The following is a 27,015-nucleotide window of genomic DNA, read 5'->3' on the forward strand; positions in this document are numbered from 1 at the left end:
CCAAACAATGACACATTTGTAAGACATTCTACTGTAATTACAGTGATGACAGATGCTTTCCTCTGTGGCCTGCACCAAAACATGTTCACCTAGATTTTGGAAGTACAGGTTAAGATGATAAAATTTGGTACATAAAACATTTGAGGGTGTAGGTATTTCTTTTGTATTACAAGCTTTAAATTAGAGAAAAATATTCCCAAAGAGGAGATTTGAATAAAATGCTTGTGGAACCTCAGAACTCCATTTATTTGCAAAACCAAAGGGTACTTTGAAAACCACTGACTGGCTGAATCAAGTCTTATTTCTAGATTTACCAGGCACTTCCTGATCTGCTCCCTGGCTGCTTCTCGGTGGTCCCAGCCAGCTTTATATCCTACAAGAGCTCATTACTATCACCCATCCCGGGAACAAGCTCTGTGCTCTCACAGCCTGGGCGCACAGGACTGTCCCCGCCTCTTCGTTGTCTCGGTCTCAGCTCACGTGTGGTCCTCTGCCAACTATTCAGGATTTCCTCCAGTGCTCTCACCAGAAAGCTCCTATCTCTGCTGTACAGATCACATTCTGTAATCTGTTTGTCTATCTCCCCATAGACTGCAAGCTTCTGGAGGGAAGGCACTCCATCTTGGTACTGCTGGTATGGTCCAGGAGCTGGTATACAGCAGACACTTAGTGATGCCCTCTCTCTCACAGCCTTGACAACCTGAATGGTTTCAATTTTTGCCAGTGGAAAAATTTGTATCTTGTGGTTTTAAATTATATCTCCTTGATCACTTAGTAGGGTTATAAGTAAGCATCTTTTCATATGTTTATTAGTTACGTGTATTTCTTCAGGTGACGGTCCATAGCCTTTGCCTGTTTTTCCATGAGGCTATTTTTCTTACTAATTTGTAGGATTGATTATCTTTGGATACACAGTATATTAACCCTTTGCCTGGTAAATATGTGGCCAACATTTTCTCACAGGTAATTTATTAATCTTAAGCATCATTCATGAAAAAATTTTATGTTAAATGTACTTGATCTGCTATTCTTTTCCATTATGGCTTTGAGACTCAGCATATGGTGTAGACTCTACCTCCAAATTAAAATAATATCCTGGGCTTCCCTGGTGGCGCAGTGGTTGAGAGTCCACCTGCCGATGCAGGGAACACGGGTTCGTGCCCCGGTCCGGGAGGATCCCACGTGCCGCGGAACAGCTGGGCCCGTGAACCATGGCCGCTGAGCCTGCGCATCCGGAGCCTGTGCTCCGCAATGGGAGAGGCCGCAACAGTGAGAGGCCCACGTACCGCCAAAAAAAAAAAAAAAATTAAAAAATAAATAAATAAAATAAAATAAAATAATATCCTTTCTTATTTTTGTATGGTACTTTCATAGTATATGTTTGTGTGTATAGCACTTAGCTCTTAAATACAGATAAAAATTTTAAATGTATAGTATGAGAGTACACATTTTTAAATGCACAGTTGAGATAGGGATTTGGTTAATTTTTTCTGTTTTGTGACAAATTTGATAGCCAATTGTCACAATAATTATGGAATGGTTCTCCATTTCCCTACCAATCTGAAATGTCAAGTGGGAATTTTAGATGAGACTCAAAGAAGGGGATTGGCTATGGATGTGGGGAGACTGACGGGAAGTCACCCAGGTGACTCGGGCCAAGTGTGTAGCAGTGGCATGGAAAAGTGATGGGTGTTATTTAGGAACAGTGAGCACAGTGGTCCTGGACCCAGGAAGCACACAATTTATAATGATCTGAAGAAAGATTTGGAAAAACCCAGCAAATTTAGTATATAGCTAAAAGATTTTTTTAAATAAAATTCACTATTCATTCAAAATCAAAATTTTAGCAAACTTGAAATAAAAGGAAACATAGTTAATCTGAGTTTAAAAAACTTATAGCAAACATCATACTTTATGGTGAAATACTGAAAGCCTTCCTCCAAAGTCCAGGAACAAGACAGCAATGCCTGGTATTATTTCTCTTCAACATTTTAGTGGAAGTCTTAGCCAATGCAATAAGGCAAGGATAAAGAAGACATGAAGGTTAGAAAGGAAGAACTGTATATCATTATTCACAGATGACATGAATGTGTCAGAAAATGGAAAAGAATTATAAATTCTTTGTACAGTCTTTGTCATGGCCAGGGAAACAAAAACAAAAATAAACAAACAGGATTACATCAAACTAAAACACATTTACACAGGAATCTATCAACAAAACTAAAAGGCTGCCTATTGAATGGGAGAAGGTATTTACAAACCATATCTGACAAGAGGTTAATATCCAAAATGTACAAAGGACTCATAAAACACAACAACCGTAAAAACAAATAACCTGATTAAAAGATGGGTAGAGGGTCTGAATAGACATTTTCCCAAAGACATGCAGATGGTCAACAGACACATGAAAAGATGCTCAACATCACTGATCGTCAGGGAAATGAAAATCAAAACCACAATGGGATATCACTTCACATTTGTCATAATGGCTATTATGAAAAAGACAACAAATAACAAGTGTTGGTGAGGATGTGGAGAAACATCATGGGGACCCCTCGTGCACTGTTGGTGGGAATGTAAATTGTTGAAGCTACTATGGAAAACAGATGGAGGTTCCTCAAAAAATTAAAAATAGAACTACCATATGATCCAGCAATTCCACTTCTGGGTATTTTTCCAAAGAAAACAATAACACTAATTTGAAAAGATATATGCACCCCTATGTTCATTGCAGCATTATTCACAATAGCCAAGATGTGGAAGCAACCACAGTGTCCATCATCAGATGAATGGATAAAGAAGATGTGGTCTATATGTATAATGGAATATTACTCAGCCATAGAAGAATGAAATTTGCCATTCATGACAACATGAATAGACCTAGAGAGTATTATGCTAAATGAAAAAAGTCAGAGAAAGACAAATACCGTATGATTTCACTTACAGGTGGAATCTGAAAAACAAATGAACAAGTATAACAAAATAGAGTCATAGATATAAAGAAAAAGCAGTTAGTTGGCAGAGAGGAAGGGGGTGGGGGTATGAATGGAATAGGTGAGAGAAATTGAGAGGTACAAACTTCCAGTTACAAAATAAATGAGTCACAGGCATGAAATGTACAGAGTGGGTAATACAGTCAATAATAATGTACTATCTTTGTATGGTGAGAGACGGTAACTAGACTTAACATGGTGATCATTTTGCAACGTATAGGAATATGGAATCATTATTTTGTACACCAGGAACTAACACAGTATTGTAGGTCAATTATACTTCAACAACAAACTTATAGAAAAAGAGATCGGATTTGTGGTTACCAGAGGCGGGGACGGAGGGAAGGGGGAATTGGATGAAAACGGTCAAAAGGAACAAACCTACAGAGATGAGATAAATACGTACTAGGGATATACAACATGATTAATCTATTAACACTGCTGTGTGTTATATATGAAAGTTGTTAAAAGAGTAAACCTGAAGAGTTCTAGTCACTAAGAAATCTTTTTTATTTTTCTTTTATTTTACATTGATGTGAGAAGATGGACAGTCACTAAACGTACTGTGGTAATCATTTCCTAAAGTATGTCAGTCAAATCATTATGTTGTACACCTTAAATTTATACAAGGTTGTATGTCAAATATATCTCAGTAAAGCTGGAAGAAAAAAATAAAAGAATTACATATTACCAGAATTAGTAGAGAGGGCAGACAGCAGAAGCAAGAAGAACCACAATCCTGCAGCCTGTGGAACAAAAACCACATTCACAGAAAGATAGACAAGATGAAAAGGCAGAGGGCTATGTACCAGATGAAGGAACAAGATAAAACCCCAGAAAAACAACTAAATGAAGTGGAGATAGGAAACTTTCCAGAAAAAGAATTCAGAATAATGATAGTGAAGATGATCCAGGACCTTGGAAAAATAATGGAGGCAAAGACAGAGAAGATGCAAGAAATGTTTAACAAAGACCTAGAAGAATTAAAGAACAAACAAACAGAGATGAACAATACAATAACTGAAATGACAAATACACTAGAAGGAATCAATAGCAGAATAACTGAGGCAGAAGAACGGATAAGTGACCTGGAAGGCAGAATGGTGGAATTCACTGCCACAGAACAGAATAAAGAAAAAAGAATGAAAAGAAATGAAGACAGCCTAAGAGACCTCTGGGACAACATTAAACGCAACAACATTTGCATTAGAGGGGTCCCAGAAGGAGAAGAGAGAGAGAAAGGACCCGAGAAAATATTTGAAGAGATTATAGTCGAAAACTTCCCTGACATGGGAAAGGAAATAGCCACCCAAGTCCAGGAAGTGCAGAGAGTTCAGCCACCCAAGTCCAGGAAGTGCAGAGAGTCCCAGGCAGGATAAACCAAAGGAGAAACATGCCGAGACACGTAGTAATCAAATTGACAAAAATTAAAGACAAAGAAAAATTATTGAAAGCAACAGAGGAAAAATGACAAATAACATACAAGGGAACTCCCATAAGGTTAACAGCTGATTTCTCAGCAGCAACTCTACAAGCCAGAAGGGAGTGGCATGATTTAAAGTGATGAAAGGGAAAAACCTACAACCAAGGTTACTCTACCGGGCAAGGATCTCATTTAGATTCAATGGAGAAATCAAAAGGTTTACAGACAAGCAAAAGCTAAGAGAATTCAGCACCACCAAACCAGCTCTACAACTAATGCTAAAGGAACTTCTCTAAGTGGGAAACACAAGAGAAGAAAAGGACCTACAAAAACAAACCCATAACAATTAAGAAAATGGTAATAGGAACATACATATCGATAATTACCTTAAACGTGAATGGATTAAATGCTCCAACCAAAAGACACAGGCTCGCTGGATGGATACAAAAACAAGACCCATATATATGCTGTCTACAAGAGACGCACTTCAGACCTAGGGACACATACACACTGAGAGTGAGGGGAATGGAAAAAGATATTCCATGCAAATGGAAATCAAAAGAAAGCTGGAGTAGCAATACTCATATCAGATAAAATAGACTTTAAAATAAAGAATGTTACAAGAGACAAGGAAGGACACTGCATAATGATCAAGGGATCAATCCAAGAAGAAGATATAACAGTTATAAATATATATGCACCCAACATAGGAGCACCTCAATACACAAGGCAACTGCTAACGGCTATAAAAGAGAATTGATAGGAACACAATAATAGTGGGGGACTTTAACACCTCACTTACACCAATGGACAGATCATCCAGACAGAAAATTAATAAAGAAACACAAGCTTTAAATGACACATTAGACCAGATAGATTTAACTGATATTTATAGGACATTCCATCCAAAAACAGCAGATTACACTTTCTTCTCAAGTGTGCACGGAACATTCTCCAGGATAGATCACATCTTGGGTCACAAATCAAGCCTCAATAAATTTAAGAAAATTGAAATCATATCAAGCATCTTTTCTGACCACAACACTATGAGATTAGAAATAAATTATAGGGAAAGAAACGTAAAAAACACAAACACATGGAGGCTAAACAATACGTTAATAAATGACCTAGAGATCACTGAAGAAATCAAAGAGGAAATCAAAAAATACCTAGAGACAAATGACAATGAAAATACGATGATCCAAAACCTATGGGATGCAGCAAAAGCAGTTCTAAGAGGGAAGTTTATAGCAATACAAGCCTACCTCAAGAAACAAGAAAAATCTCAAATAAACAATCTAACTTTACACCTAAAGGAACTAGAGAAAGAAGACCAAGCAAAGCCCAAAGTTAGTAGAAGGAAAGAAATCATAAAGATCAGAGCAGAAATAAATAAAATAGAAACAAAGAAAAGAATAGCAAAGATCACAATAAAACTAAAGGCTGGTGCTTTGAGAAGATAAAATTGATAAACCATTAGCTAGACTCATCAAGAAAAATAGGGAGAGGACTCAATTCAATAAAATTAGAAATGAAAAAGGAGAAGTTACAACAGACACTGCAGAAATACAAAGCAATCTAAGAGACTATTATAAGCAACTCTATGCCAATAAAATGGACAACCTGGAAGAAATGGATAAATTCTTAGAAAGGTATAACCTTCCAAGACTGAACCAGGAAGACATAGAAAATATGAACGGACCAATCACAAGTAATGAAATTGAAACTGTGACTAAAAATCTTCCAACAAACAAAAGTCCAGGACCAGATGGCTTCACAGGTGAATTCTATCAAACATTTAGAGAGGAGCTAACACCTATCCTTCTCAAACTCTTCCAAAAATTGCAGAGGAAGGAACACTCCCTAACTCATTCTATGAGGCCACCATCACCCTGATACCTAAATCAGATAAAGAGACTACAAAAAAAGAAAACTACACCAATATCACTCATGAATATAGATGCAAAAATCCTCAATAAAATACTAGCAAACAGAATCCAACAACACATTAAGAGGATCATACACCATGATCAAGTGAGGTTTATCCCAGGAATGCAAGGATTCTTCAATATATGCAAATCAATCAATGGGATATACCGTATTAGCAAACTGAAGGATAAAAACCATATGATAATATCAATAGATGCAGAAAAAGCTGTCGATAAAATTCAACACCCATTTATGATAAAAACTCTCCAGAAAGTGGGCATAGAGGGAACCTACCTCAACATAATAAAGGCCATATATGACAAACCCACAGCAAACATCATTCTCAATGGTGAAAAAATGAAAGCATTTCCTCTAAGATTGGGAAGAAGACAAGGATGTCCACTCTCGCCACTATTAGTCAACATAGTTTTGGAAGCTCTAGCCACGGCAATCAGAGAAGAAAAGGAAGTACAAATTTGAAAAGAAGGCGTGGGGCTTCCCTGGTGGCGCAGTGGTTGAGAGTCCGCCTGCCGATGCAGGGGACACGGGTTCGTGCCCCGGTCCGGGAGGATCCCACATGCCGCAGAGCGGCTAGGCCCGTGAGCCATGGCCGCTGAGCCTGCGCGTCTGGAGCCTGTGCTCCGCAATGGGAGAGGCCACAACAGTGAGAGGCCCGCATAACGCAAAAAAAAAAAAAAAAAAAAAGAAAAGAAGGCGTAAAACTGTCACTGTTTGCAGATGACATGATACTATACATAGAGGATCCTTAAGATGCCACCAGAAAACTACTAGAGCTAATCAATGAATTTGGTAAAGATGCAGGATACAAAATTAATGCACAGAAATCTCTTGCATTCCTATACACTAATGATGAGAAATCTGAAAGAGAAATTAAGGAAATACTCCCATTTACCATTGCAACAAAAAGAAGAAAATACCTAGGAATAAACCTACCTAAGGAGACAAAAGACCTGTATGCAGAAAACTATAAGACACTGATGAAAGAAATTAAAGATGATACCAACAGATGGAGAGATATACCATGTTATTGGATTGGAAGAATCAATGTTGTGAAAATGACTGCACTACCCAAAGCAATCTATAGATTCAATGCAATCCCTATCAAATTACCAATGGCATTTTTTATAGAACTAGAACAAAAAATCTTAAAATTTGTATGGATACACAAAAGATCCCAAAAAGCCAAGTCTTGAGGGAAAAAAACGGAGCTGGAGGAATCAGACTCCCTGACTTCAGCCTATACTACAAAGCTACGGTAATCAAGACAATATGGTACTGGCACAAAAACAGAAATATAGATCAATGGAACAGGATAGAAAGCCCAGAGATAAACCCATGCACCTATGATCAACTAATCTATGAGAAAGGAGGCAAGGATATACAGTGGAGAAAAGACAGTCTTTTCAATAAGTGGTGCTGGGAAAACTGGACAGCTACATGTAAAATAATGAAATTAGAACACGGCCTAACACCATACACAAAAATAAACACAAAATGGATTAGAGACCTAAATATAAGACCAGACACTATAAAACTCTTAGAGGAAAACATAGGAGGAACACTCTTTGACATAAAGCACAGCAAGATCTTTTTTGATCCAACTCCTAGAGTAATGGAAATAAAAACAAAAATAAAAAAATGGGACCTAATGAAACTTAAAAGCTTTTGCAAAGCAAAGGAAACTACAAACAAGACGAAAAGACAACCCTCAGAATGGAAGAAAATATTTGCAAACAAATCAACGGACAAAGGATTAATCTCCAAAATATATAAACAGCTCATGCAGCTCAATATTAAAAAAACAAACAACCCAATCCAAAAATGGGCAGGAGACCTAAATAGACATTTCTCCAAAGAAGACATACAGATGGCCAAGAAGCACCTGAAAAGCTGCTCAACATCACTAATTATTAGAGAAATGCAAATCAAAACAATGTGGTATCACCTCACAGTAGTTAGAATGGGCATCATCAGAAAATCTACGAACAACAAATGCTGGAGAGGGTGTGGAGAAAAGGGAACCCTCTTGCACTGTTGGTGGGAACGTAAATTGATACAACCACTATGGAGAACAGTAAGGAGGTTCCTTAAAAAATGAAATATAGAACTACTGTATGACCCAGTAATCCCACTACTGGGCTTATACCCAGAGAAAACCATAATTCAAAAAGAAACATGCACCCCAATGTTCATTGCAGCACTATTTACAATAGCCAGGACATGGAAGCAACCTAAGTGCCCATCAACAGATGAATGGATAGAGAAGATGTGGCACATATATACAATGGAATATCACTCAGCCATAAAAAGGAACAAAATTGGGTCATTTGTAGAGACGTTGATGGATGTAGAGACTGTCATACAGAGTGAAGTAAGTCAGAAAGAGAAAAACAAATATCGCATATTAACGCATATATATGGAACCTAGAAAAATGGTACAGATGAACCGGTTTGCAGTGCAGGAATAGAGACACAGATGTAGAGAACAAACGTATGGACACCAGGGGGGAAAGGTGGCAGGGGGTGGTGGTGGGATGAATTGGGAGATTGGGATTGACATACATACACCAATAATGTATAAAATAGATAACTAATAAGAACCTGCTGTATAAAAAGATAAATAAAATTCAAAAATTCAAAAAAAAAAGAATCAGTAAGTGACTTAGCAAGATCACTAGATGAAAGGAAATTTACTGGAAGCAAAAATCAATTGTGTTTTTCTTAGTAGCTACAAATGGAAAATATAATTGTAAAAAGGAGTTTAAGTTACAACAGAACAAAAAAGTCAAACACCTAGAATTCTAACAAGATATATGTAAGATTTCTACACTATAAGAAATCTTTGAGCAAAATTAAAGCATATCTAAAAAATTCTAAAAGGAAGGATATACTATATTTGTGGATTGAAAACTTGGCATTGTAAAGATATTGATTCACCACAAATGGACCTATATATTCATTACAATCCCAATCAAGACATCAATAGGTATTTCTGTGGAAACTTAAGCTGATGGGAATAATAAATAAAATAACACAAGTTGTGAGATGACTAACGAGTTAGAACAATGATTTTCATGGAAAAGTGAAGTTTGACTGATTTGGTATTGGAAGAAGACAAGGCAATATAAATACTTAACAAAGATTTCTTGAGTATTTGCTGCTTTGTACCAGGCACACTGCTGGGTGTTTTCCAAAGGGCATCCACAGAACCTCAGATCCTGAGATGCTCAGAGGAAAAGGGGTTCGGTAGTCACACGCCCGTACAAAAAGCTCAGGCTGCTGTTTCCTCCCAGAGATTCCTGTTGCACAGCAGGATTTTAAAGCTTCTGATAAATTTCGGAGAAGAAAAGCAAACAGAATTGTGTTGAACCCAGGACTTTCCAATCTTATTTGATCATGACCTCTCTTTGAGAAACACTAGCCTGGAGCGCTTTTTATATTTTTTGGTTCTCACCATTATCTGTGAAGTAGCCAAGGGTTGAACTGTCCATTTTACAGATGAAGAAATGGAACCTCAGGCAGGTGAAACTTACACCAGGTCATATAGCTACTAGTACAGGATCTGTGATGCACCCTCAATTTTTCAAAAAACAAAACAAAACAAAAAAATTCAGTGCTTTTTCTAGGGTCAAACACTACTTTCATGTGAATAGCATTTCAGAGATGGAATAAACCTTAGTGATCTCTTAGACTAGTAACCTTATTATGCTGATGAGGCAACCGGGGCCCAGACAAATTAAGTGTTTTGCTTCAGATCAAGAGCTTACAGACTAGTAGGAGGAATACAAGGATCCATGACTCAGTGACTCCCAATTAAGTGCTCAACTGCCCCATATAATTAGGAGGCAAATCTGTGTCTATGGAGGGCGAGACCAAATTAACTGCCCAGATTGAGTAGGCACTCAGAGATGCTGAATGAACGACTTACCTGGGAGATGATCCCGGAGCTCTATCAAGTCCTCATGTAATTTTTTTTTAATATAAATCTATTTATGTATTTATTTTTGGCCGTGTTGGGTCTTCATTGCTGCGCGCGGGCTTTCTCTAGTTGCGGGGAGCGAGGTCTACTCTTTGTTGCAGTGCGTGGGCTTCTCATTGCGGTGGCTTCTCTTGTTGCAGAGCACGGGCTCTAGGCACGCAGGCTTCAGTAGTTGTGGCACGTGGGTTCAGTAGTTGTGGCTCACCAGCTCTGGAGTGGAGGCTCAGTAGTTGTGGCGCACGGGTTTAGTTGCTCCGCGGCATGTGGGATCTTACCAGACCAGGGCTCAAACCCGTGTCCCCTTGCCTCGGCAGGCAGACTCTTAACCACTGAGCCACCAGGGAAGTCCTCTTATATAATTTTGAAATGAGGATTTAGGAGCCATTTGATCACTGGGTTACAACAAAGGACTGAATATTGTTATTTTAAAAACTTTAATCACCTCGTTGGTATTATTTTCTCCCTCTCCCCTGAAAAGTACCACAGCCCACTTTAAAAACTTAAAAGGAATTTGAATTTCTGAGTAAACGTGATTTCACACCTTTAATGGGGCACATCCTGGAGTGTCACAGGCTGCAAATCATTTTTCTGGAGTCTCAGATAGGAGGGACAGGAGAGGAATAGTGTGGGAGGAGGCACGAGCACCCGGCTGATCGTGCCGTGCAGGGAAGGGTATGGCTACTGCAGGTGCTGCTGTCGGGAGGAGACGGAAGAAAAAGCCAAGCACTCCCAGAGGAGGCCCTGCAGGGCTGGGCTGAAAGTTCTGAAGTGCAGCGAAGAAGGGAAAAGCTTACCTTTAGGGTCAGAGGAACATGAGGGCCTCTGAGAGACAGCTGAAGAACAGAAGGGTAAGTCTGGTCTTAAGCCATGGGGAAGAGGAAAGTAAGCGAATGCAAGCATTCCACTGACCTTTGTACTTTAAAAAGAGCAGCAGTAGTTCTTTCTGTGTAGAAACGTTTTGGTTGTGGCTGGTGGCCACCGGGCAGAACGGGCATCGTGGCTGTGAAGTGCCATCAGTGGGAAAGTTCCGTTAAGGACAAGGAAAGAGTCAGCAGAGGCAAACCTGTTTACTCTCCTCTGCTTTATCTTCTCCACTCATATGACTCTTGGGAACCTTACGTGGGGGGGGGGGGGCAGGGCTAGGGCAGAGCATGATTTAGGGGTTCCTGGGTCCCCTGGGAAAATACCACCGTAATATCAAATTGACTGCACCCCATCCAGCTCCCAAAATTTGCAATCTGGCGTCTATATGACATGATTTCAATTTATTTGAGAATTTTTGTTCTTTAAGTTTTACTGGAGGGCAAATAAATCTATTCAGTAGACCATCTTTGCCTGACTTTATTTTCCACAACTCTCTCTCTTTCTCTTTTTTTTTTTTTTTGGCCTCACAGGTTGCATGATCTTAGTTCCCCGACCAGGGATGGAACCCAGACCACAGCAGTGAAAGCCTGTCCTAACCATGGACCATCCGGGAATGCCCTCCATGCCTCTCTTTTTTAGCTCATTAGTACAATCACACACCCAACAAGGCAAGGGAGGGCAGTCCCCTAGTTTCTCAAAAGTAATTACTACCTACATTGAAAACAAAAACGAAAGCAAAAATAAACGTAAGTCCAGGGAGTTTCTAGACACTAAAATCTCCTTAAAATTTTACAAGCAACCATTAACCCAACTTGCACCTCCTCTAAATTTGTGGAATTAGGCTCAGTCCCGCAAAGAAAAACACAGCAGGATCTTTGATGACACCGTTATTGATGCTGCCCAACATTTAGTGTGGAAAGTGGCTCAAAGGTGGTGCCAGTGAAACAGGAGGAAGATGACACACAGAGCAGGGCAACTTCTCAAAGTAAGTTATCCATTTATGTTTTCATTTTAAACCTTTATTGCTTTTCTCTGATTATAAAAATATTACTGTAGAAAAATTCAGATCTTTCAGAAATATGCGATGCAGAAAGTGAAAGCAATCCATAACTCCATCCATAAGAGTGAATCACTCTAGCTTTTCCAACATTTAGTTAAAACAAAATAAAACTGTTGTTAATGTTCTTTTTTAAATGGGATCATACTATGTTTATTTAACTCAGCAACTTGCTTTCCTTGCTTAAGATTTTATTTGGTCTATTGAACAAATAAAAGATCCATCACATCTTTTTCAAAAGACTGAGTCATATTTTATGGAAAGGTTTACAATTATTTTACTTTGGTGTACATTCTTGCTCACATGTGAAAGCATTTTTGGATATAAAATCCTAGATATGGATTTGCTGGGCCAAAGGGTGCATGGATTGACATTTTTATTAGACTGTATTAAATTTTAAATCTTCCAAATTGAAAGATTTAAATCTTTAATCTTTTAACTTAAATCTTTCAATCTTTTAATTTAAATCTTTAAATCTTTCTGTGGATTGAAGTGGTACCAGCACAATTCTTTGTTGTGAAGTCACTGAAATGACAGCTTCCTGTCACAGGCTGGCATGGGACCTCAGGTGTTCTCAGTTTGTCAGTGCTACAGCTCTAAAGCATGTGAAAAATATTTGCCACTTTTGGGGAGTGAGCTTTCGGATTTTTTTTTTTTTCAGATGACATTAGCTTCAGGTATCTTTTTGGAGTTTTGAGTAAGATTTAATGAGATAGATAAAATAAGACTAATCTATTTTGTAATTCTTCATCTTTCTTTCATCTGCTGGAGTGACTATAACATATTGGTGCTCTTGGGGCAACCACCTGTGTTATTAAGAGCAAAAGGCCATATCTGCCAACTCTCATCTACTCATCATATAGTTACTGTTTCTAGCAGTTTCCCAATATTTGTCACATTAAACCTAAGTCACCAGTTCTGACCACCTTAAGCAACACTTCTATTTCAAGAGGACAAATAAGACAGAATTCCAAGAGTAAAATGCTTGTAACAGTACCCTCCTGGACCTCACGGTCTAAAGTGATTTTTGCTTCCTCTGGACTCATAGATTTTAAAATGTTTGCACTATTCATTAACTTAGCAATTGCTCAAGAACCTCCTTTGGACTTAAAACAAAAGTTAAACCATTAGAGTGTTTGTATAAATCAAGTCACTAACTATATTCTTCTCACTAGACTATATGCTTCATGAGAGGAGGGACTTTGTTTGGTTCACTGATGATTCCCTGAATCTAGAACAGTACCTGGCATATAAAAGATGCTCAATATTTGTTGAAGGAATGATAAATTCTTCGAAGGCAGGAATATTCTTATATTTTGCATCCCCACAGTAAATGACAAGTTGCTGATTAAAATTAAGGAAAGGGGGGCTTCCCTGGAGGTGCAATGGTTAAGAATCCGCCTGCCAATGCAGGAGACGCGGGTTCAAGCCCTGGTCTGGGAGGATCCCGCATGCCACGGAACAACTACTGAGCCCGTGTGCCGCAACTACTGAAGCCCGCGTGTCCTGGAGCCCATGCTCTGCAACAAGAGAAGCCACTGCAAAGAGAGGCCCACGCACCACAACGAAGAGTAGCCCGCGCTCTCCACAGCTAGAGAAAGCCCGTGCGCAGCAACAAAGACCCAATGCAGCCAAAAATAAATAAATAAATAAATTTGCATTTAAAAAATAATAAAATAAAATTAAGGAAAGGATCTTCATTCAGAAACACAACTTAAGACTTTCTTAGAAGCTAAGTGTGAAATATCCCTGGCCTAAGTAATATTCAAGATTCTTTCTAGCCCTAACTCACTATGAATCTACTAGTTTTCAAAGAATTAGAAACCAATATAATATATATTATATATATAGAACTAGAGTAAAAAATAATTGGGTAAATCTTTGATTTAGAAAGCAGGGCACTGATTTTTCTAAGCCTCTGGATCATCATTATAAAGATCAGGTTTGAGAATTAAGCTATATTGACCTCAAGCTATATTCTCTAAGTCCCTTTTTTGAAAGAAAAAAAATCATGGCAACAAGTTAACTGGAAATGTCTCTATAAGCATAAAAGTATGATTTTAATGTCACTGTATAAGCAAGAAGGCAAAGGAAATATTAATGTACAATGTTTATATATTTTGAATTGTGGCAATAGTGGTATGATGCTAATGAGAGATATATCTGCCTTTAAATCAATGTCAAATGTGCAGTTATTCGGATTTAAAGCAAATAAAAATAAAAGCAATGAAAAAGAATAAAAAAGGGAATCACAGTGAAGGAAGCATCCATCTAAATCTGGAGCATATTTTGGATAATATACAACATTTTGGGGAATAAAGGCAGAAAGAAAGAGAAAATATGTACAAGAATCAATTTTAGAAAGTCACTCCAGAAAAAAGTCCATCTTATAAAACACATTGTAATTCTAGTCTTTTAGTACTTATTTATGTCAGATTGTCTCTCACTGGATGTTTGGTTTCCTGTGCTGAGACTTAGAAAACTTATCTTGTGGTTAGAAACTAGCATATTCTCAAGATGGTTGACTGAAAAGACTATTTTTTAGATTTACTATTTTTTTTACAACAAATTTTACTTTAAAAAGGAGTGAATTAATCAGATTTGAGATTAACTCTCACTGGTAGAACTGTAGTGAATATACTCAGTCTGCTTAAAAAAAGAAAAAAGATCAGAACTTGAAAAGGATTTTACATATAAGCAACGGGACAGAAGAAAAATAGGGCCTGAAATAGTTGAGAGTTTCTGAAGTGTTTTAAAAAAAAAAAAAAAAAGAAGAAGAAAGAAAAAGAAAAAAATTAAGAATACTTCTGGGGGAGGGGCAAGAAAAATGTCATGAAACAGTAGTTGAAGGAAGGCATGCGCCCAAGTTAGACGAGGGAGCAAAGTCTGAAGAACATCAACAACAGAACCATTCTTGGGGAAAACTAATACCAGGAGGACTGCTATGGTTAATTTTCTAAAACAGAAAGGTAAACAAGTAAGTTAGCTTGTTGAGGCTTACAACATTACAGTATAATACACTTATAATACCAGGCTCGCAAGAACAATTTTTAAAGACAAGTTATGGAAAAGTATGTAAAGTAAAAATTAGAACATTCTAACTTACTTGAGGTATATAAAATAGAAAATGAAGTCAGAATACATAAAATATTGCTTTCAATCACTCATGCTAGATGTGAAGAATTGTTAGGATCATACATCTTATAGCAAATGGAAAACTGTCAATCCTAAAATAAATGTACAAGAAGAGTAAATTTCTGTCTTTAGAAATTAAAGAAATTCCAATTAAATATGTAAAAATTTTCTTTAAAAGTGTTCAATTAAAAATTTAAGTTCGATAGGCTATCAATTGATATTACGCTTGTAATATTTATAAATCTTAGATCTAAAAATAAATATACATGATTTCTATTTTAAAAGATGCTTTTGAAGCTCTAAAAATCATTGTCTATTTTATTGAAGGGCTCATGGAAAAAACTGATGAAATATTCAATACGTACACCAAAACAAATATATACCAAGTTCTAAATTTCATTTTTTAGGAATACCATTTTTGAAAGTGCAAGGTGCACGAATATCTCGGTGACAGGTGTAAGCTCAGCGAGGAATCAGAAACGAGTTCCGAGTGGAGGACCCATTTATCTTGATCATTTCATGGGCACAATAAATCATCCACAAAGCCCACCTTAAACAGCTAAAGTAGTCATAAAAATAGGCCGATAGTTACATGAGCGATAACATAATCCTGGGTCTTATTGTTGTGAAGCAGATGTCATTATGGGTGGGGCTGACGCGCAGAGCAGCTGAAACATTTTTGTACCACCCCCCGCACACTTTCAGTGGGATAGAAGGGGCTCCGAAAAGGTAAGGAGAAAGCTCTCAACGCTCAATTCCTACTAGAAATAAGGAAGTTTTGATGTGGCCTTGGTACACGTAAAGACCACAATAAGATGTGAAAAATCCCCCATAATTAAACCCTCCCCTGGAAAAGAGATCTTCCTTTTCTCTCCTCCCCTGCCGGCTCCTCCTTGGGACACTTGGCTGAGTCTTTCTTTCCCTCCTTCCCACGCTGAGGTGAGGCTGCATGCAAGGCAGAGACGCCTGTTTTTCTTTTCGCGCGGAGGGAACTCTGCGGGTAGGAACCCGGGGTGACAGAAGGGAGCGGGCGGCGTTGTGAGGAGGCCAAGAAGGCTCGCCGGGTACGAGCCGGGCTGGGGTTGGGGAGGGACACGCGGGCCGCCGGGCCCGCAGAGGAGGCCGAGGTGACGAGGGAAATCTCCCGGCTCGAAGCAGGGACCCGGCGCTTCCGGCTGGCCACAGCCGCTCTCGGCCTAGCGCGGCTCGCGTTCCGGGCTCCACCGGGGCGGGCAGAGAGTTTACTAAAGAGGGTAACCGCGGTTCGCACTTGCCTGGGACCGGGTGACCAATAACTGGTAGTAGTCTTTGCTCGGCGCCGGGCCTTGTCCTACAATTTCGAACAGAGTCTCCGGCAGCCACGACGCCATCTTGGGACGCCACCACCGTCGCTAAGACAACCAGGAAGGGGCGGGGCCTGATTGGGGTCATGGGGCAAAAGCCCTGGTTTAAATTGAACCCTACTTTTGACCTGGCGGGGTGTTTCTAACTTGGGGTGATTGTCCCCTCTTCCAAGGGTTAGAGGGAACTCTGAGCCGTGAAATTTCCACCTTGAGGTCCCGGGTGACCCGAAGGGGAATTAGTTCCTGCTACCACCGAGGGGAGGGGGTGACCCCGGCGGAGGGATACGAAGCGAAGTACCACATTCCCCTTCCTGGTCCCTCGAAGGGATCGGGAGGAGATCGCAGGCCGCTGGGGAAGTCGAGCCGGGCGTTGGGGGAGGGAGGGGCGATGTGATGGGCTGCGAGTAGGTAGCGGGGCCTGTCCCGCGGACGAGCCCGTCCGGCTGATTCGAAGGGAAAAGTAGTTCCCGGAGGGTGTTGGAACGGGCGGGGAGGGAGGCGGTGCGGACGGAGGCGCACGCCGGGCGCGGTGCTGCGGCTCAGCTGATAACTGAAGGGACCCGAGGAGCCGCCGCCGCCGCCGGGGGGGGTGGGGGGAGCGAGTGGAAGTTACTGCCGCGCCACCGAGTCCGGACCGGAGACTTTGGGGCCCAACTAGGTAATTGGGGCGCAGTTCCGAGCGGCGGGGCCAGGCCTGGGGGAGGGGGCTGTGCTGAGGGGTTGGTGGGGGTAGCGGTGGGGGGGAGGAGCTGGAACAGAAAGTCCCAGGAAGCTCGGTTGTGTCATCGCCGCGATTCGGCCCTTGCTCGGCCTGTTCCTGGCGGCAGCGGCGGCGGGGCCGCGGAAGGACCGGCCTGGGGGTTTACGGGCTAGGCGCTCGAGGGAGACCGCGGCTGGAGGGACCGGGGCCGGGCGGGAGCGGAGGGGTCGCTGGGTGCCCCCTCCGGCCCCCCGCAATGAGGAGGGCCCTACACGGAACCGGGGTAAGGCGTGCGGGTCTGGGGGAGCCCGGCGGGGGTCGGGGGGGCCGGAAGTGGGCTTTGGAGCTGGGAGGGCGTCTAGGAAGAGAGAAAGTGGGGGGCCGGAAGTGCAGGTGGGGGGTGTGAAGACGGCAAGGGTTCCCCGGAAATGGGATGGGGGGCCCGGAAACCGGGAGAGGGGAGGCTCCTGGGCTAGGGACGGCCCGGAAATGGAAACTAGGGAGCAGCTCGTGTGACAACAGTTGTGGGAAGCGAGGGTCAGAGGAGGGAGAGGCCGGAGTGACTTTAGACCGCAGTAAGGGGTTTCCTGCCGAGGGGAATGGTTGAGGGCGGGCGAGGCCGGAGACGGGGTCTGCGCTGAGCAGTTGCTTCAGCCGTGGGAAGTTGAGGCTGAGGGAGGATGACGCCGAGAGAGGATGCAGGGGGGCGTGAAAGAGGCCGAGAAACTTGGCCGAGAGGAGCAGAGCATCCTTCTAAATAGATCAGCGTGGAAATTGGGGGGAGGGGGTCAGGACCTGTGGGAGGGAGGTGGACCAGTTGTCGCTCCAGTCGTATTAGCATTCAAAGCGAGTCAGGCGATTAATTTATTTATATGTGGATTACATAAAACCTATTATAACGTTTGTCCATTCGGTTCACCCTCCCTCTCTCCTCCATCCCCCTGCATAGTGAGTGGGTTTCTAGTTCTGAAACAAGTTAGAGGGGAGTTCAAATAACGAAGGTGGTAAAATCCCCAATCCTGTCCTTTCTTCGTGTTGCTCCTTTCCTCGTGTTGCTCCTTTCCTCAGAATAAGAGAAATCTTTCATTTTCTGGAGGAAAAAAAAATAAAGATTTAAAAACACGTGCACGTCGTGGGGCGCGGGGGGGCTGGGGGTATCTTAGACACTTGAACTCCTGCTGGGGGACGGGAGGGAACTGGTTACCCCGTGTGGCGAGGAGGGAACGGAAGGGGCTGCTCCTAAACCCTTAAGACAGATTGGTTTGTGTCTGATAACGCCGTTTTACTTTGAAGGAGGTGTAGCTTAAGCTCCGTGCCTGGCGGTGGGTCTGGTTCAGTTGCTTCGTTAGGTCACTGGGGGAGAGAGAGTGTCAGTGTGGGAACGTGGGGCTGTGTGGGGCGGGAGGACGTTTAATAGCGCCGTGGATCTGTTCCGAGTGGACGTCTCACTGCTCCCCTGCTGCCTCCCTTCCTCGTCGGCCTTCCCCGATCTTGCCTGGACTGCCAGCTCACCCGATCCCCGGGCTTTCCTCTGGTTTGTAGGCCCTTCCGTGGTGTGTTGAACTTTCTGTTCCTCTCCAGTCTCTTTAGCTATTTTTGGCAGTTCATTTGTTAAAGACCTGGAAAGTTGAGGCTCAGAATCTCCTCTCCAAAAGCAAAACAAAACAAAAAAATACGGAGTAGAAAGTTGAAAGAGCTATTGAGTGGGGTAAAAAACCGACGTTCGGAACAAAGGTCCTAGTTGTTAGAGAAGAAGGCAAGAGGCCTATGTATGAGGCCTGTGTGTGTCGCATTTACCCGGGGCGGGGAGCAGTTAGAGCTGAGGAGTGATATTATCAGAGGTTTAGAGACGATAAATGGCAGGGGGTTTTATTGAGGCTTATTTTCATATTTAGAGCATGCAAAGAGATCAGTATTAAGTGTGAATTTTAGAGGAGACAGTTTCCAATTGTTTTAGAAACTCCCTGCTCCACATTCAGCCCCAGCTTTTATGTCATCTTTGTGAAATTGGGGAGCTTTTATTTCATTTATTTTAAGCTTAAAGAGAGCACATTAACATGGCTAGGGGTTGTGGGCTTTGTCCACATCTGCCTTTCTGTGAATGTGCCAATATCCATAAGAATTGAAGAACTGTAATTAAGATTATCATTGTTTCCATTCGCTTCCCAGTTTTTTCGGGAGTTTGAGTGATTTTTAAGTCTGTTCAGCTGACGTTTCCTATTTAATTTGTGTCCATGAACAGGCTTTTTGTTTTATTTTTCATTTACTTTCTAAAAGTTTTAGAACACTTTTGGCAGCTAGAGTTCCTGAAGGCGCTAAACAAATATTTTTAAGATGAATGGGATGCTAGGCCAGGGTAAAATCAGTGCTTTCGCCTAGCAAAGTAAATTTGAAGGAATGTTTACTTTTCCATTCTAACTTTCAAGCTTACTGCATTTGTTATCTGGTTAAGGTTATATGATCCTATTTTAAGGACATCATCCTAGCAAAGAAGACACATGCTGGCCTGGGAATTCGTAACACTGCCAGTTAGTAGCTCTGTGACCTTGAGCTATTCTCTGACCCTGTCTGGCCTCCATTTATTTTAATCTGTAAAATGGGGGTGGATAGTCCCTGTCTTACCTACCAGCTGGTTGTGAGATCCAGCGGATATAATGGCTGTGAAAAACTACAAACTGCTAAGTAAGTTTAAGACAATTGTCATTAGCTTTAGAAAATTACATTATCTATTTTGAGGTAATTACAAAAAGATAACTTTCCTCAGTGGTGGTGGTGGGCGGTGTCTATGTAAGGTAGGTTGGAGATACGAAGTTTATAGCACTTTATAATTTGAAGTTGCTCCTGGATTGGTAGTGGAACTTGGGCCCAGTTTTTATGTTACAGTAGTTTTTTTTTTTTGCATCAGTATTCTTGTTCACCAAACATTGTTAATTCTGTTGAGAGAAACTTCAGACAGATTTCTTTGTGTTTTTATTATGGACAAAATTTATACCTATTCTGGTTTGTGGCTCTTATGAAATTGACTTTCTAATATCAGAGACTACGATTAAGGAAGAACATTGCTGAATCTTGATCTGTTTTCTTTATGGAATTTGGGGAGTTTTTTGTTTTTAATTCTTTTAAGTGGATGGGTGGGGTTCTTGATGAGCAAATGTGATACCAATTGACACTTTATTTTTGCCTGTTTGCTGAGGTAATTTGATGGACTCAAATTGAAAAAGCAACCTGCTTGTTGCTTTTCGTCTTCATTCAGGTTCTTGCTCCTGCCAGCCTGACATGCACTTTTCCCACATTTGAATCATTTTAGGTTCACTGCAACTCACGAGCACTTCCTCAAAAGTTTCTACCCCATGATCTTTTCCTTTTATTCCTTTGTTATCTATATGTGCTTCATTTTGTGATTATAGTGCTAGGTTTGTGGACATGCATTGCCTTTGTTTCCCTGACTGAATTATATGCTTCCTGAGGGCAAGGATTATCTAAATGTCATTGTGTTATGCCTGAAGGTATACTCAAACCTGATTAAAAATAACACCCATTTTCCTTCCCACTCCAAACCAATAATGTTACCCTGGCCTTGCTGGCTATGCAGCCAGTCTTCCTGCTTGGAAAGGTTCTTGGCCCCAACAGATTTCTCAGGATGCTGTTTGGTGTAGGGCTCACAGTCTCTGACATCTTCCCCACTACTGTGCCATCAGAGTGCCTGGGTAGGGTGGAAGAGTAAGAATTTGGTGGATATTATATAAGACATATAATTTGTAGGTTGTTATATAATCTTGGTGCTTGTAGTTCTTAACATGTAGTGTTAGCTTTACATTTGTGTATTTTCTTTTGGTGCCTGGGTATATGCTACAGATTTCTTAAAGGCATAAACCTCTAGCAAATTGTTCTTTACAGTCTCGACCTGGTCTGCTAGGTTACTCTACACAGTGTGTGCTTGCTGTTCTTTATGGTAAATAGATAAACACACTGATGACGAACTAGTCTTTTGATTTTTATTTAAGTAAAACTTAACTTGGCTGATGTCCTGGATTTGTAAAAATGCAGTTCTTTATCCCAGTTTATTGATAGTTTCAGGGTATGGGCAAAAGAAGTTGTTTACTAGACTGAAATAAGTCTGCTCGATAGTTTTTCTCTGAGGAATTAGAGATTTTGGTTTTGATTCTTCAGTAGTTTCATTAAACTGGATTGGCCAGAAGAAAAAGCTTCTTGGCGATTTTTCAGACTTACCGGTTTTGTCTTGAGTGTGCAGGAGCTGTTAATAGTCAGTTTTGCAGTTATGCTTGATACAAAAAGTCATTCTAGGGGCCTAGAGTAAAAAAGCTGCCTGTTACTTTGTTCTTTCATTAATGAGCAGGACTGTTCAAGTGAATATCTGATGTGAAGGTAAAAGACTTTGGTTCCAGTTCTGGCAGTGCCTTTTCTATGTTTGTGACCTTGGACAAGTAATTTAACCTTTGTGAGCTTCAGGTGCCTAACCTGAAATATGTGGTTATGGCCACCGACCCTAGAGTTAATTGTCATATAAATGCTCAACGCTCTTCAGGGGATTAGGCTACAGGGATGGATTGGAAGACAGAGCCCTTCCTCCACTGGTTCATTGCTGCATTGACCGTTCCCTCATTTGTTAACGCTGTTCTACTTAGAACATACTTTTATCAATATTATGTATGTAGGTATTCTACTTGAAACTATTTTGAGCATAGAATAGTATTCCTTAGTTGATTATGAATTCCTTGAAGTTAGTCATAACTCTTTTATTCCTAGAATCTAGCACAGTGCCTGGCCCTTAATAAAGATTCTTTAAATGTTTATTAAAGGAATAAGCCTTGTGTGAATAAGATGATTCTGAAAGTGAAAATATTTTGTAATGGTTTAATGTAATGTCCTATTTGATTTGTTTCGATAAACATTTTGGATCACTATTAATGCTCACAAGATTTGGGGAGTTTTCTTCTTAATCTGTCGGTATATCTTTTAGAGACTGCAAGTTACTTTGAATCATACATATTAAAACTAATTCGGGCAAGCTGTTTCATATTCTTTAATTGTCCATTATTTGCATGTACTACTTGATCACTTAAATGCTTCATGAGGCCCTAAGTATGTTTTGAGACAGTGTGTGTGTTTGTTAAGAATAAAACGGAGGGGTATTTTTTTGGCTTTTTTGTTGTTTTAATAAATTTATTTATTTTTGGCTGCGTTGGGTCCCCGCTGCTGCACGCGGGCCCCCTCCAGCCGCGGAGAGCGGGGGCCACTCCTCATTGCGGTGGCTGCTCTTGTGGAGCACGGGCTCTAGGAGCGCAGGCCCAGCAGCTGTGGCGCACGGGCCCAGCTGCTCCGTGGCACGTGGGATCCTCCCCAACCAGGGCCCGAACCCACGTCCCCCACACTGGCAGGAGGAATCCCAACCACTGCGCCACCAGGGAAGTCCCAAAATTGAGTTTTATACATCATTTGAGCTTACTCTGTTTCTTTTTAGAAAGGGTGTATTTATTTCTATAAATATGTTATTACCCCTACATGGATTCTTGAATGCTATTTATAAGCGGAAGTGTCTATCAACAAGCCTTCAAGACTTCAAGTTACAGCATTTCAATGCGTATCTTAATCAACTTGTTGGCTTTCATAACCAGTGAGTTCCACCCCGACTTCACAATTCCTACTCATTCCACCCATGGGCAGCATTCTGAATAAATAGATGTACCTTGTGCCGTCTTAAGGTCACATTAACTCATTTTGAAGTCCTCTTAGTGGTAAACATGGGTGATGCCCTGGAAACCCAAAGTAAGTTTGTACAGATAGCCTATTTGAAATTCACTGTTGAGTTGTAATTTAAGCTGCTTTGTGTCCTTAGAGAGCAGGTTCATGGAGATCATATGGAGGGCCTCCCCCAGCCCCCTTTTTAAAAAAAATTTGTAAAACCCAGGTGCTTGTAGTTGCCTTGTAAACAGCAAATGTGTGAAAATTCTGTAACTTCTATGGCCCCAGTATTTTGTAATCCTGTTTTGCACTCTTGGCTGCATGCAGTCAGATTGGGCTGTTTGTTCCTCTCTGAACACACCCAGGAACTTCATTCTTGCCTTGGCTTTGATTGTCTGTCTACCTGGGTTGTTACCCCTCCCCCATCTTGTACCTTTTGTAGCTATATGTACACCCTTAACTTTCTTTTTTTTTTAAATTTAATTTTATTTATTTATTTATACAGCAGGTTCTTATTAGTTACCCATTTTATACATATTAGTGTATATATGTCAATCCCAAACACCCTTAACTTTCTTCAGTAGCTCCTGTAAGATTTTCAGTCTTCACTCTCTTCTCCCCTTCTCCCTTCTGCAACATTTTATTTGTTTCAGTTATGGCTTTCACAGTTTGTCTTATTAGTTGTTTACATCTTTTTTACGATATCTTTGGCTTCTTGGGGGTAGAGGTCCCATTCTTCTCTCCTCACAGAGGTTGGCACAAAGCTCCAACATAATGTGTTGTACATGGTAGGTGGCAGTGGTAGAGTTCATTTTGGTGACACACTGAGAAACTATATTGTGAAATAATAGTAAAGTATTGACACAGTTTACTGTGAACTTGCTTATTTTATTTTATTTTATTTTATTTTTTGGCAGCTTGCAGGATCTTAGTTCCCCGACTAGGGATTGAACCCCGGTCCCTCAGCAGTGAAAGTGCAGAGTCCTAACCACTGGACCGCCGGGGAATTCCCTCAACTTGCTTATTTTAGTTTTTCAGGGCTTGGTAGCTGAGTGTAGGATCCTAGAATATAAAATTTTCAGAATTAGGCTCATTAAAATCAGGTACTTAAGGGATTGTTAAGGCACTGGACTGTTTTAGTGACTTGGTTACCCCAGGTTTAGCATTTGGGGATTATGTTCATTAGTAGATGGAAGTTTGTTTATCATTACAAGTTTTTATCGAGTGCTTACTGTGCACCACAGGACTGTGCTGGGAAGAATACAAAAAGGACTTAGTTTTTGTCCTTTGAGTTTCGTTATATTTCGTTTAGTTGATGATCACTTTTATTCTTAAACTGACTTGATAACTATGTATAATTAGCATAGAGAAGTATTCTGTAAATATTTTAAATGCAAGTTTTCTGCATTTAGAAAACCTGATATGAGAGTCTAATTTAAGAAACAGATGAATTAGGGCATGCTTTTTTGGCTGTACTGAATAAATTGTTGGAAGTGCCTTCATTGTACACATATTTCATCAGTAACGAATGCATGTGCATTTCTGGTTCCATATAAGGTTTACCCTCTTGGAGAGTGCTGAGGAGAAATAAGAGACTTATAAAATGAGATCTCTTATTTCAAAATGTACTAATATTGCAGATAAATTCAAATTATGTCAAAAGAATATAACATTGTGCATATTTGTTATTAAGTACAAAGTTGAGTTTTATACAGTGAGTACTAAGAAGTTTAGAGGGAGAGACTGATGTTATTGAGGAAGACTTTATGGAGAGAGGGGGGGCTTGAGCTGGCCCTCGGATAGGTGTAGAAAGGACCGGGAGCTTAAAGGAGTAGTTGTGGCGAGGGTCTAATGGCCCTCTGGAGTAGAGGGTCCACATTTATGAAATAACAGGAAATTTGGGCTGAGATTATTGAGGTTCTTAAATGGGAGATTAAGAAATTCGATTTAAATAGACGTGTTGAAGTTCCGGTAGATACATGAATAGGCAGTGACAACATGAAAAGATATTTAATTTGTAAATGAACTGAAAAGAAAACTAAACGTGCTTTTAGATCTTATTTATCTTTTTATGAAATTGCTTCCCTTTCTAGGACTGCATATAAGGGTCTTTGTGGTAAGTTTTGGGGCAATAAAAGCAGTGGAGGTCAAACTTACTTCTTGTTCAGTTTCCCTCCTTAATAGTTTAAAAAGTTTTGTTCTGTAGGCAGGAGCTGGTTAAGTGTCTAAATGACTCCCACTGCCCCTCTGTTCAGTCACAGAATTCTTCCTTTAGTGGAAGCTGGCAGTCATTTTCCCTTAACTCATTCAACTATTGTTTATTCAGAGATTAAAAAAAAGTCGGTACTGTTTAAGAATTAATACATGTTTTTTGTGAGTTACTCAGTTATTTGTCAAGTCTTATAGGAAAACCTTTTGTTTAGTATCTAATGCACTAAAAAAATGTTTAAAACAAAAGCAAATTGTGGTTTAAGTTTTTACGTATTTTTTAAAAGGTGCAAATTAATATTAATCAAGTTAAATATTTTAATAAAATATTTGCCTCGCACTCTGGTTGATGTCACAGTAGACTATTTGTTACCCTTTTACTTTTGCAAAAGTACGTACAACAGGATTTCAAACATGGGAAAACAGGTTACATGTGGCTGAAGGGAAAATAAAGCAAAAGAGAATATTTTATTTGGGGGTCTGGTAACCGTAATATTTAGCTTTCTTTAGCAGCTTTTGTTTCTAGTATGTTCTTGTGCATTGCTGTCTGTAGTTTGAATTAACTTGATTTTTCCTTATGTGGGAATGGCAGAGATGCTAGCTGTTAGTGCAAGTTTATGATGTAAACTAATACATTAAGGCTGTATAGTATAAAATTGATGGGGTTTTGTGGACTTCAGAATAAAAACATTTGTGAAGTCTCTCTATTTTACTGCTGCAACAGGCACTAGTGCTTATTTTTCTGCAAGACAGTCATGCAGCTTCCTAGTTTTTTCCTTTATCAAGCATGTATTTCCATTTCTTCTGCCCACCTAGGGAAAGCAGGTGGGTTAGTGTCCAGAGGAAATTAGACCTGATCTCTGCCCTTCCAGCTCAGATCAAAAAGTATTTGGGCCCTTCTCCCAGTAGATGGCAACAATTAGGCTCGTGTTTTGTTTTTTTGTTTTTGTTTTTTTTTTTTTTTTTGCTGTACACGGGCCTCTCACCGTTGTGGCCTCTCCCGTTGCGGAGCACAGGCTCCGGACGCGCAGGCTCAGCGGCCATGGCTCACGGGCCCAGCCGCTCCGCGGCATGTGGGATCCTCCCGGACCGGGGCATGAACCCGTGTCCCCTGCATCGGCAGGCGGACTCTCAACCACTGCGCCACCAGGGAAGCCCACTAGGCTCGTTTTTGAGAAGATTCTGTAGTTCTTAACTTCGTGAACAGACCTGTTTGCTAATTATTTCTCAACTGTCATTAGGAATTTTAGTATTGATTTTCACATTTTGGCCTCAAAATACTTTTGTCAGAAAACTAGACTTTTAATGGCAGAGTTCATCTCCTCTTCACCCTGTCTTTTGGCAAGTTTTGCCCTTCCCGTTGCTGCTGTGCGGTGAGACTCGGGGAATTTCAGCCTTTGGTGTGGCACCGTAAGACGATCTGCCGCTGCCGCCTCTAACCAGCTAGTGTTACTTCTCAGCTGCCTGGATATTAGGCCATGCCATGTTTTCCCCAGGTATCTTTCTCATTACACAAACTACTGAGAGGAATCACTAAAGAGATAACAGACCATCATTTGGGATCTTCGTTGTAGCACCTGTTTTAGGTGATATTCAATTTACATTTCTTGCATCAGCTGAGGTTTTGGTAAACTTAATGTTTGCTGGAATAGCAGCTTTT

At 40.6% G+C, this 27,015-nt stretch overlaps 2 protein-coding genes across 18 annotated transcripts in view; one reads left to right on the forward strand and one right to left on the reverse strand.

Moving 5' to 3' along the window:
• The window catches only part of FBXO36 (F-box protein 36), a 109,484-nt gene extending 92,331 nt beyond the window's left edge, over window positions 1–17,153 (reverse strand). Inside the window, exon 1 of the mRNA XM_082631059.1 lies at window positions 16,676–17,153. Coding sequence (XP_082487185.1) covers window positions 16,676–16,771 — 96 coding nt within the window. The 5' untranslated portion in view covers window positions 16,772–17,153. The remainder of the gene's footprint in view (window positions 1–16,675) is intronic.
• Window positions 16,091–27,015, forward strand: part of TRIP12 (thyroid hormone receptor interactor 12) — a 143,141-nt gene continuing 132,216 nt past the window's right edge. For 13 of the 17 annotated variants that reach the window (XM_082631012.1, XM_082631025.1, XM_082631027.1 and 10 more), the window contains exon 1: window positions 17,287–17,402. The gene's annotated coding sequence lies outside the window, so the exon portion shown is untranslated. Of the gene's footprint in view, window positions 16,131–16,340; window positions 16,402–17,286; window positions 17,403–17,559; window positions 17,728–27,015 lie in introns of those variants that run through there. The other 4 variants (XM_082631023.1, XM_082631022.1, XM_082631016.1 and 1 more) reach the window with 4 other exon arrangements.

This window comes from Mesoplodon mirus (assembly GCF_964341445.2).
Source record: "Mesoplodon mirus genome assembly, chromosome: 8".
NCBI classification, from domain to species: domain Eukaryota; kingdom Metazoa; phylum Chordata; class Mammalia; order Artiodactyla; family Ziphiidae; genus Mesoplodon; species Mesoplodon mirus.